The sequence below is a fragment of the Pleuronectes platessa genome, chromosome 20, assembly GCF_947347685.1.
Source record: "Pleuronectes platessa chromosome 20, fPlePla1.1, whole genome shotgun sequence".
NCBI lineage: Eukaryota > Metazoa > Chordata > Actinopteri > Pleuronectiformes > Pleuronectidae > Pleuronectes > Pleuronectes platessa.
In genome coordinates, this window is record NC_070645.1 from 12,206,507 (window position 1) to 12,218,302 (window position 11,796).

General features: G+C 43.0%; 2 protein-coding genes across 4 annotated transcripts in view; both read right to left on the reverse strand.

Moving 5' to 3' along the window:
- The window catches only part of phldb2b (pleckstrin homology-like domain, family B, member 2b), a 39,664-nt gene extending 38,448 nt beyond the window's left edge, over positions 1–1,216 (reverse strand). For 2 of the 3 annotated variants that reach the window (XM_053412317.1, XM_053412319.1), the window contains exon 1: positions 696–1,215. In XM_053412317.1, coding sequence (XP_053268292.1) covers positions 696–728 — 33 coding nt within the window. In that variant the 5' untranslated portion in view covers positions 729–1,215. Of the gene's footprint in view, positions 1–695 lie in introns of all 3 variants that reach the window. The other variant, XM_053412316.1, reaches the window with a different exon arrangement.
- A 4,366-nt stretch (positions 1,217–5,582) lies between these two features.
- On the reverse strand, positions 5,583–11,045 carry plcxd2 (phosphatidylinositol-specific phospholipase C, X domain containing 2). The gene is made up of 8 exons (XM_053412770.1): positions 10,943–11,045; positions 9,809–9,945; positions 9,535–9,654; positions 8,798–8,851; positions 8,514–8,669; positions 7,561–7,671; positions 7,145–7,275; positions 5,583–5,742 (listed from the first exon to the last, which is right to left on the reverse strand). The coding sequence occupies exons 1-8, from the start codon at positions 11,043–11,045 to the stop codon at positions 5,583–5,585; spliced, it is 972 nt and encodes a 323-aa protein (XP_053268745.1).
- Positions 11,046–11,796: the final 751 nt, after the last annotated feature.

The window sequence follows — 11,796 nt, forward strand, 5'->3', positions numbered from 1 at the left end:
TTCCACAAAATGTTACTCAGAATAAAAAGCGTCGGTCCTAATCCGAAAGAGCTCTTGAATCTCATTGTCTTACATTTTCTTCTCCGTGTATGATGTCTTTTTCATCTTGAGATATTTGTATTCATTTAGTTTTCTTAGTTTTGCATCCATCAAGTGTTAAAACGTCATCACGTCAACTGATCTGGAGATTTAACTTACTGATTTCCTCATCATGGCCAGAGCCAACTTGACAGGTTCAACATTTGCGGAGCATTCTGATGGAGCACTGCTTTTATAAAGCCACATATGAATTTTTAGGTCTCAGCCTAATGATACTACATCACATCATGCATATTCTTCCTCTGTGATACTGTGTTTATATCATCAGACTAAGCTTGTGCCTGACATGTCACATATGGTGGAAGGATTTCTCTTATTCACACAACAATATAAAATATCCTGTAAACCATTTATCATCAGTCAAAACACTGCTCTGATTGGCTGTTGAGGGTCCTTTGATATGCCTCAATTTTGGTAATCAAGGGCAATATTGAAATAAAATATGATCATATAATGAATAATCAACGTGATTCAAATGTCAACATAAGAAAGAAACAAAACTTCTCCTGTGTTTCATATCCTACGAAGAAAATCTGCAAATCAAATTGACTCTCATTAGCCCAATGAGAGTCCCACACAGTGGAAAATGAGCTCACCATTATTGAAGCAGGACTGGCCACTTCTGTCATGGTTACGCAGCAGCAGCTCCCAGATCCAGGATTATGTCGCCTGACAAGAACTCCAGATCCAAATATTCCCTCACTTCTCCCCTTTGGTGATCACGGTCTCTGCTTGACAGCACACACATTCCCGATGAGCCACCCCTGGGTGCCAATAGGGAGAGACCGCAGCTCCGGGTCCCTGACACGAACACACACTTCAAACATAACACACACAAACGTGAAAAAGCCGGCGGCCCCTGCCAATTGCGACGTGTAGAGGAATGCAACAACAGCTGGAAAGTTGAGCAGGAGAGGGAACAAGGGGAGGGGGGGAGTCTCTCTCTCTCTCTCTCTCTCTCTCTCTCTCTCACTAACACACACACACACACCCACACAAAGAATAAGGTGCAGGTGTTAACAGACCACCTATACTTGACCTCTCATTCTGACTGTTTCAAAGGGAGAAGACTTAAGAGGTAGAGACAAGAGGTGAGCGAGGGAGAAAATAAAGAGGGACAAAGGCAGGGGGAGAGAAAGAGAGATAGAGAGAGAGAGAGAGAGAGAGAGAGAGAGAGAGAGAGAGAGAGAGAGAGAGAGAGAGAGAGAGAGAGAGCATTCTTTCAGAACAACTTGGCAGCAATGATAAGAAACAATGATAAGACGCATGTTTAACTAATGATATTACAACAGGAATGCAGACCAGTCGGCTTTTCTCACTTGCCACAGTCCAGTCTTAATACTGTGAGTTTAGGTACAGTCACTTATACCCTGTCTCCACTAAAGCAGATATTTTGCTATAAAACTACCTTTTATACGCAAACAAAGTTTTAACTGATTGAAATAAAGATTTTTACACCTTTCAAAGTACTGATTTTCAAAAACTCCAGTTTCTGAATTCAAAATGAAGTGCCTGTTTCCTGTTAGTATTTTTTAGCTAGCAATACATGTGACAATTTTCAAAATATGTTCAATGATGTAGCGCTAACAGGAAACAAGGAATGACTTTTGATTGTGGACCTTACTGAATCAGGAAGTGTGCATGGACGTTGTTACAGAGTTGGCCCCCTCTGTGTTAATTGTGGCACCTTTATGGCTTCCGATTAAGAAAAATCCTAGATCCGCCACTGACCAAACATATTAGTGGGTGGGTTCTTCTGGTGAAAGACCTGTAGAGAGCGACGCCCATCTCACAATGCAAAACTCTTCATTATGAAACAGGGGAAGTTAAATATATGATCGAATTCCAAAACGTACCTCAAGACAGACCCAACGTCACCACACCTCTGACAAGAATGCACATTTGTCCAAGGAGGACATAGAGTTCATGAGCCTGGTTCACTAGCTTTCCTCCAAATAACAGCCATATACACTGAGAATCAGTATGTCAAAGATAAAAAGATAAAATTCAAATGATCCTATATAGCAGTGTCCTCTCCCTGACCTCACATATTGCATTATACACACAACCCCTGATCCCCCACACATTCACACGCACACTCAAACACATAAATAATCTGCAGGGGTGTATGCAGGCAGTGGCAGGCTGACCTTTGCTCCTTTTTAAGTTATGTGCACCATCTGAAAAGTCTCAGCTACATGTACAGTCATGCTTCGCCCTGAGACATCATGCAGGTTTGCCTGTAGGCCTGTATCAGAAGGGGGTGATCTCGAGTGGAAGACGTTCATGTCTTTTCAGCCAATTCCGCAAAAAAAACAAAAATGTATGTTCAAGGGACAGAGCCCTCTGGTGGCTGTAGTCATTATGACAGGAGCAACAGAGAAAATCAGGAAACGTTATGTCATCACAAAGTCTAATTAGTGAGGGAGTCGAAACCGATAGTTGGAGAAAGTGGAAATGCGTTGTCCCTCTTAATATACAGTCTATGGAAAAAAGCCGTTTGTCCTGTAGGTCCTCATCTGTAGCAACCTCTAAAACTTGCCACTGTTTGGTGCACTCCCCTTATTTTTGCCCATTTTAGGCGTAAACTCAATGTAGACAGAAGCCAAAAGTCTTAAATTGGAAACAGCTTGAAGTTATCAGGATAAAACTCTTGCAGTTCCTTTTGATTTCTTTCTTGTCAAGTGTCTCCAGGAGCTGTTTGGCCTCCGTGGATGCTCGCCGGCATGAGAGCTGCCGCGCTTTCCCCGCTGACATCATCCAAGCGCCCGTGGGCTCCACAGCATTCCCGAGTCAATTCCTCAGCTCCCATGTGATCCCAGGAGGCCGAGCACAGACGCTGGAGCTGTTTGGAGAAGGATTCTACCCATCGTTAGGAGACTCCGCCATGAAAGACCAGTTTCATTCAGATAAATCCTCCAGCTTACGTTTTGAACAGGTTTTTAATAGCCATTACTTAAAGGCCTACATTCCTTTCCACGTGAAGTTATTTTTTCCAGTGCAGTCCATCCTGCATGAAACAGTTGCTGCAGCCACTTAACATCAACATGTTACTTTGAAGTGCCAGCCCAAATTGAATTATTGAAAACAAATTATTATTGAATTATGACCTTTATTACGTCATTGGTGTCAGGCTTTGTGCATTTGTTTGGGTGGAACTATTCCAACTGCTTGTTTTTAACAACATCTCCAGTTCAGATGATTGGATGAAAATTGACATTGTTTGTGGCTTAAGAGGAAGTGAGGTCTTTCTGTTTCTTCCCTCTGTGCCAGATACAGGACATGACATAAGATACTGAGCGTTACCATTTGTTTTTGACAGCTGTTTCAATACTTCAGTCATCGTGGTCTAAAAGAGAACACTAATAAATCTGTGAGTAATTATGTTAATGGCCTGGTTGGCTCCGCTCACTGACGTCACTTGTGTGGATGTACAGTGGCTTCAGAAAGTCTTCAGACTCTTTTTAACACACTCCGTTGTGTAATGGACTTGATTTGAAGTTCGTAAACTGCCCATCAATCTACCTTTATAAAAATGGTTACTCTTAAACACTGACCACTGAGGTAAATGGTGGTTATTGAGGGTATTGTTGCAAACTAGATTGAAGACGCTTTGATCCAAACTGAGAGCAAGACTCCGCCTGGCCCTTTGCAGCCAAAGAGTTTGAACAATAGGTTGTAAATAAAGATGGCAACTTGTCATTTCCTCCCACTATCCCCAATACGAACGTTGCCATCTTGTGCCGATGACGTCACTCAGAGCCAGAGTCAACACGATCGGTGGATCGATGGAGCAGAGGCATCATGGCGTTCCACTCTGTTTTTATATCAATAATTAAATTATTACTGAAAAAATTACCACTTGAACATACCTCAACTACTTAAAATAACAGAAACCATCTTTGAACAATAGTTATGGGAGAGAGAGAGAGAGCGAGAGAGAGAGAGAGAGAGAGAGAGAGAGAGAGAGAGAGAGAGAGAGAGAGAGAGAGAGAGAGAGTGTGCTTGGGGCTGCATACTCCTCTGCTTTCTCACTTGCCTGCCACGGTAGGTGTAATTACTGCACTATTTAGCTGTGTGTATGTGTGTGTGCATATGTGTGTGTGTGTGTGTGTGTGTGTGTGTGTGTGTGTGTGTGTGTTAGCTTTGCACTGCTTGGTGATCACACTCAACTGTGTAAACAACATGGTCTTGACAATACAAGCTATTTCACTGTAACAGAAATTACTCAGTTAGAGGATGCCGCTGCTGAAGGAACCTCTCTGCATCCTCCCACTGATCAACACTCCGGAGAATTCATTCCCTCTCACTTTCTACAGTCATCCGAGGTCTGTTATTTTTCTTTCTTTCCCTTTGTTTACTCTCTCTTTCCTCTCTGCTGAATAAAGGCATCCACTCTGTGAGTAACTTTCATCTTCTCCTGCTGTCGTGTCTTTCTGTCCTCTCCGTCTTCCCCTCGACTCTGACCACAGGAATGAAGGTTGACTGCCACTGAACTCCTGTCTATGTCCCACATAGTAATCACTGGGCCCATAGTGAACGCAAACTAGACACAGTAACACACACATTGAAAGATACAAAACAATTCAGTGTGCATTCCCATTGTTTCTATATGATGTGTGAATGTTTTATGGAGCGTGCTGCACATTGACATATGCTGGACACGGCCATAAACTGACTATTTCTGTGTCTCCATGTCCGCAAATAGCAAAAACACTTCAAACGCTATAGCATTTATTGCCGTGTGCATATGGCTGCATACGTTTTATGAGGATTGTGGCACAGGTTCCACACATATTTGTTTTTTCCACTGAAATGCTGTAATTTATTTAATTAAAGATCCCAGCGTTTGCATCTCTAGTTAAACTATATCGACAAACCCCAGTGGATACACTTCGCTAAACATGGAAACAAAATCTCGTTAGGCCTTTGCTCTCATAGACTCTATATGCTTGAAAAATATGGATGTATTTATCTGCCTGTAAACAGAATATTTGTCCCAGTTGCATCCCAATACCTCTACCGTGTACACACATTGCTTATACATTGACGTCTACAATATGTACCTTTGGCATTTTAATATGTCATAGTGGCTTAAATTGCCCAGAATCAGGTCCAGGGAGTTCAAGTGTAATGCAAAACTGTACTTTGAAAATATGAAGAATTCCAAAAAGAGTTTGGTGGAGTTGTTGGTTGGTGGATCATGGGTAACATCCACCGTTAAGTTGTGTTTGATCGATGCTTGATGGATCCCGATAGAATTCATCCCCATGGGTGGCTGCAGAGGGCGCTGTTGCTCAGACCAATTTACACAGCGTTGCTTTAACGTGTCTATGACAGTTGATGATAACAATCCTCGCTTGAATCAGTGATGGAAGAAAATACAATATCATTGAAGCTAACTTCACAGAATCTTGCCCCCAGTGCTCCGGCAGTCACAGACCCTATGGGTCAGCACATCAGTCCCGCTGTTCAAACATGTGTCATCTTGCTTTGCCCTCCTGTTCGGACAACAGCCGGTTATTGAGTTTGATGACAATGTTGGCAAAGTCCGTGAGCTCCACAAAGTCTGAGGTGATGATGTTAACGCCGTCCTTCCCCGGCCTCTGAGCCTCCACCCAGGACATGATGGTCGGCAGGTTCCTAGAGCCACCAAAAATAAGACATGGAAGGAGATTAGATTTGATGGTGGATTATTGCTGAATTTGATTGATTTTAGAAGTTTCTGTAGTTGTCAGTTTCTCAGGAATAATGCTTTACATAAGACAAACTTATTATAGCAAAAATCCTCCCCAACGTGGGAGAAAGGGAGTGATGTTTGTGTCTGTCAGTGGGAGACGACTGTGCCACTATTGTCTCCAAATCAAGTCTCCGGGACACTTTCTGTTTTTGGTTCCTGGCACAAACAGACACACACACACACATGCCACGACTGTAACTGTATCACTTCCAACACCCTGTGACTTCTGTGCTATGTTTGAGCCGCCAGCAGAACAAAACCAGGAAGTCTGAGTGTTTGTACAGCGGCGATAAACAATCCCGTTTCCTCGGAAGGGCAAAACTAGGCCACCTCCTGTCTCGCCACAGCGACCATTCAGGAGATTCATACATACCCCAGCACCACAGACTGTCGCTCTCAGATTTAAAGGCACGGACGGGTATGGACTCAAGTCAGGATTTCCAACAATATTTCCACTCAAATCTTGGTCTCTTTTTGAGCTGGATGAATGACAACGTAGGTCTAGGAAATAAGATCTCTATTCCATGGGATGAAATGGGTTGGTCTTTGGTTTGAGCCGCTACTGTTTGACGACTATAGATTATTCCCAGATATCGGATAAAACATTGAAGATATATAGTATTGTAACAGAGAATCTAAACACATGTGCCTGGAGAGTATTTTTATAATATTCCTATAACACCCTAGAAAGTTTTTGTTGACATTGCGTTTTTCAAATCAATCAAGTTCCACCTTTTTTTCAAGGGCATGCACACGACTGGTATTTGCAGCTTTTGCTATACTGCCCCCTCCTGGCCATAAATGAGAGTTATTAAATGAAAGTAAGCAGAAGAAAAGTAAAGATTTTGAGATTCCAACAGTGATAAAGTGAGTTTAGGTTTTAGAATAATAACAATAATAGTAATAACATTTTGCATAGTGGGAATTTAAAATATATAAACTAGGGCCATAAAAGATGTTAAAACAATAAAAAAGTATGAAAAAACTTGGATGCAATCGTCGTGTGAAAAATATGGTTTCTCTCTTGTAATGTCTCTTAAATGATAAAAAGCTTATTTTATGACACTGCTGATGTGGCCTGCAAAATCTAATCCAGGATTACACCAATTTTTTTTTTTCTCACCAGATTTGGTCAGCAGAGCCGGATTTCCAATCTTGCGTATGATTATATGTAAAAGTGATGTATCAGAACCAAGAATGCTGTTAAAAGGCTCATTTTTTTTAGCTCCACACATATGAAATAGTCCAACATGCCTCTGTCTGTCACATTTTCTGATAAACAGACCCAGATTTATGGGGACTGACCTCTCCACCAGGTAGTTGCGGAGCCCCCAGACCAGGCCCTTGGCCACAGTGTTGACCCTGGGGGTGAGGATGGCCTGTGACACGTGGAAGGAGCCCTGTTTGGCTCTCTCCTTCAGTGTGGTTTGTAGGAACTGCAGACATGAGAATGTAAAATAGAATTAATCTCGTCTAAACATGAGTTTGATTGGAGAATTCTGGATTCTTTTCAGGATATCAGTTTATAAGGGAATAATTCATTGATCTTGATGGAAAAAGGGTATATTTAGGGGACATATATATATTAGTTTTTGCAATTTAAAGTGTGTTGATTGGATTTTTAAGGGACATTTTTGGCCTTTGCGCAGTTAGGGGCCAGCTTTAACTAATTTTCTTTATAAATTTAGCACATAGCAGGGATCTGACTGTAGATTTCTGACCTGTATGAGCTTGTTGGGTTCAGTGGTGTTTGCCCACGGAGCAGGGATCTTGTTGCCGGGCCACATGTTGGGGTTGCCCTGACCAGAGGGATGATGGTAGAACACTATTACCTGAGTAGAGCAGGAAAAGAAAGACACTGAACAACAGCACAGGCGTAAGTGTTACAAATTTTCATTTTCCTGGTATTTTGTCATGGCTCTAGATTCGGGACGTGACATCAGTGTAAGAGCAGTGACACACAGAGCAGGAAGTGAAGGCTGCCATCTCCAGCTCTCTCTTCTTTGCCAACTAAGTCAATCACAGATTAGGGTCATAGGACCAGATTTAACTGATAGCGGGCTATCAGCATGAAACACACGAATGGGAGAATGCAGATGCAGCGTGACACAATCTGCATCTAAAGCAGGAGCCACATGCACACGCAAACCAAGAGGTAAGAAGTAAAGAGGTCAAATAAAGAAGGGGGGATGTTTAGCTTGGGGGTGAGTAGAGGTACGAGGAGGAAAAAGAGAGGGAAAAAACAATAGAGGAATAACTTGAAGAAATGCTGAATACGATGAGGTGAGGTGAGAGAAGGAGCGTTGGATGGAAGAAGGCGTGTTAATAGGATGATGCTCGCCACTAATTCCTGCACAGGAGAGTTAGAGGCAGCACAGATTAACAGCACAAGGGTTTAAAGCACGATCCAATAAACCCCTGCACACTGCTTTTGCTTGCATGCATAAAACATTTTCTGCAGCGACTCATGTATGCATGCTACTGCACACACACGCAGTCATGGGACAGTCCTGAAATGCAGTTGGGCACATCTCACTATAAGATCTGCCAATTTAGACAGAACTAGTTTGATATGATATGATTATTGAGATTTTCCCCAATTTTTCTAAACATTGAAATAACTGGGGAATGTTAAGATAATGTAACTTCTTTTATTGATGCAGCCGGATCTCACCTGATGTCTCTTCTCCCACAGGAAGTCCAGAGTAACGCTCTCCACTACACAGTTGTAACAAAGCTTGCTGCCAAACACCTCCCGCAGCAGGTTGATGAGGTACACGTGATGCTCTGGGCCCATCGCGTAGTAATGGTTGAAGTCCAGGAACACGACCTAAACCAGTCAGACGTCACCTTCCATCAGATGATCATCCAAAATTCTCACTGGTAATGATTATATATTTGAATCAGTGCTTTATTTAATTCATTTATAAATACATACATATCGAAAGTTCTTCCCACCTCTTTCCTGTGTCTGCTTAGGAAGGAGTTGATTTCCAGCAGACCGTCACTGACCTTTGGGGAAGACAGACAAAATGTTGTTTGTGATATAAAACCAAAACTGCATACATTTAAAAACACTCAGTTTCCCTGAATGCGCCGGATTTCTTCAGATTAAGATCCATGAATTATTTCGTTAGCAAATGGAGATGAGGTTGAACAATGCCCAGTCTCACAATATTATAGGAAAAATTTATACTGGATCTATCCATTTTGTGGAAATCTGTTCGGTAGTTTTTTCTATGATCTTGCTTAAAAACATAAAGACCAATCAACAAACAATGGACATAACCTCCTTGGCAGATGTAATAAAGCATAAACTGAAGTGGCTTGATGATTGTAAACTCTTATAGTGCATTCAGCTGTGTTATTATTGAATTTTTAACACCCACAAGCATATCTCAGGACCCACAAGAAACCAAACAGTGTCAGGCACAGTTACAGAGGGATGTTTGAAATTAAATAAACAACATTCGATCGCTAGTCAGAGTCAACACCACCCCACATCAGGTGCAAACAAAGAACATGACACAAGAGCAAACACATTGATGAGAAAATATAACACACCTATTTAATGCAATGATATTTATAATTTCAGGAATGGAGTAAACTGAATCGTTCAGCGGTGACAGATAACTTTGACAAGTTTACAAAGAGAACTATGACACACTTGAACAGCAAACACGTGCTCTGCTCACCTTGTGTCCGAAGAGGCCGTGGATGAAGTAAATCTCGTTTCCTGGCTCACTTGGTTTGGAGGAGACCCTGAGATCGAAGTAGCGAATTCCAGCGTCCAGCTGCTCCTTGAAAGTCAGATTCTAGGAATAAACATCACATCGCGTGTTAGGCCCACAACTGGCAACAAAACACAACCCATCTGCTGGACTGTAAAACACACGCACAACTTTTAATATATGCCCCAAATATGTCTATTCACAAATCCTCTGCAACCTGCTGGTTTGTAAGCGGTACCTGTGTCATGGACCACTTCACCATGACTTTCTTGGCTAGGACGCTGAACATGGTGGCCAGGTATTTGACATAAGCCTTCTGATCTGGGCCCACGGGAGCATGCACGTCCACCCAGAAGGTGAAAGAATCATGGGATCCTGTTTAAAAAAGAGGTGATGATAGTGATGGTAATACAACAGGAAAGGAACAGAGCAAGAGCATAGGAATGCAAAGGAAAATTATTCATTTGAAGGAAACTGTGGCCGAACATGGGACGAAAATGCAAGAAAGAAAACAAAAATACTGAAACCTGCAAAGGAGAAACTTTGAATGACACACAAACACCCTAACCTCAAGCAATATATGTCTAACCCTAACTGTAACCTGGTCTCAATTCATACCTTAAACCCCAACCTTAACCAGGACCTCCGAATTTGTATATTTTGCATCTTTAGGACCAGCATTTGATTATAAGATAAGATGCATTTATTCGTCCCAAACACATGCACAGTCATGCAAAGGCACACTCATGCAGGTAGGGAAATGTAATCTCTGCTTTTGACCCATCTTGTGCAGGACACACAGAGCAGTGAGCAGCCGCGTACGGCGCTCGGGGAGCAGATGTTGGGGGAGTAAGGTGCCTTGCTCAGGGGCACTAGACAGGGTAGGGAGACTCTTGGATTTTTGGACAGACCAATCCAGGTTCGTCTTTTGTTGTCTCTCCGTGGAGTTGAACCAGAGACGAACCAGAGACCTTCTCTGCCCATAGTCCAAGTTTCTGCCACTAGACCACCTCTCTATGGACAGCCTAACCAAAGCTTTATACCTAACCCATTGACTATGACTAACTCATGGCTACGTCTAACCGTAGCCTATAACCACAATGCACATCTTACTCCTATAACAATCAAAACTGAATTCCTAACTCTAATCTTCTAACCGTAACCCCAAATGCAAATCTTAACCCTCAAACAGGTCTTTGAAAAAGCCAAAGGTCCTCACACGCCAAGGTCCAGTTCAAAATAAGATATAAGTACAAGTATACAAACACACAAACACATCACTTGTCTTGTGTTGTCCTTTAACAGTGTGACACTATCCAGTATCCATACAGGGATGGGGAGAAGGGGGCATCTCTACGCGTTCCGGGCTCACCTGGCACGGCGAGGTGCTTCAGCGGCATGGCACTGAGCTTGGAGGGGAGCGAACCCATCCAGTCGGCATGGACATCGCCGATCCCGGCCGGTCTCGTCTTCATCTCAGAGACAGCCCGTCGACAGTCCACGCCTCAGGAAACCGCTCGCCGGCGCGGACGCACTCCCAGTGAGACTCCCGTCCGCTTCCAGTAGATACAAAACAACTATATATGGCATATTGGAACGTCACAATACCAGGTCACAATAGTTTTACATCTAGGAGCAGGCTCGTATGAATCAGATCCAGGTTGAGTCCTCTCCTCGCCCGGTTCCTGGGAAGGCTATGGCACGCTGTTGCGCTGCGTAACGCTCCAAGCGGCGAACCGGGCTCACGTTGACAGGACCAGCGGGTGGTAAACGACCGGGATAATCCTCTTATAGCGAAATCCCACTTGTTATCCCCCTTCTCCTGCTTTTTGGCTTAACCTGTATCGTATTTGTGTGAGCAAAGACCCCCCTGGGAACACACACACACACACACACACACACACACACACACACACAGGTCTGGGTAATCTCTCAGGTAAAAGGTGAGTTGCTCTTTCACTGGTGTGGGACGATTAAGAGGACGTATATGAGCAGAAGCAACCAGTCAGTCCACTCAGCAACCAGTCTCTCCCTCAAACACTCTTCCTCCACAGAACTGAAAAGGTTTTTTTTAAACCACTTCAGTCATAATAAATACAACATTAATCTCATCGCTATGTTGCTTGTCGACGTTTGATTGTGCGCATGAGCATTCAGAGGCTCATTGACTCTACAACAGCACCTGTGTGCTGACCAATCTGTGGCTGTTCATTGGCTGAGATGGAC

Coding starts and splice junctions, on each gene's coding strand:
- plcxd2 (XM_053412770.1), bottom strand. CDS start 11,045: ATGAAGACGAGACCGGCCGGGATCGGCGATGTCCATGCCGACTGGATG. Junction 9,946..10,942: donor GAAGCACCTCGCCGTGCCAG/GTGAGCCCGGAA, acceptor TTTTTTAAACAG/GATCCCATGATTCTTTCACC. Junction 8,670..8,797: donor TAAGCAGACACAGGAAAGAG/GTGGGAAGAACT, acceptor TGACTGGTTTAG/GTCGTGTTCCTGGACTTCAA.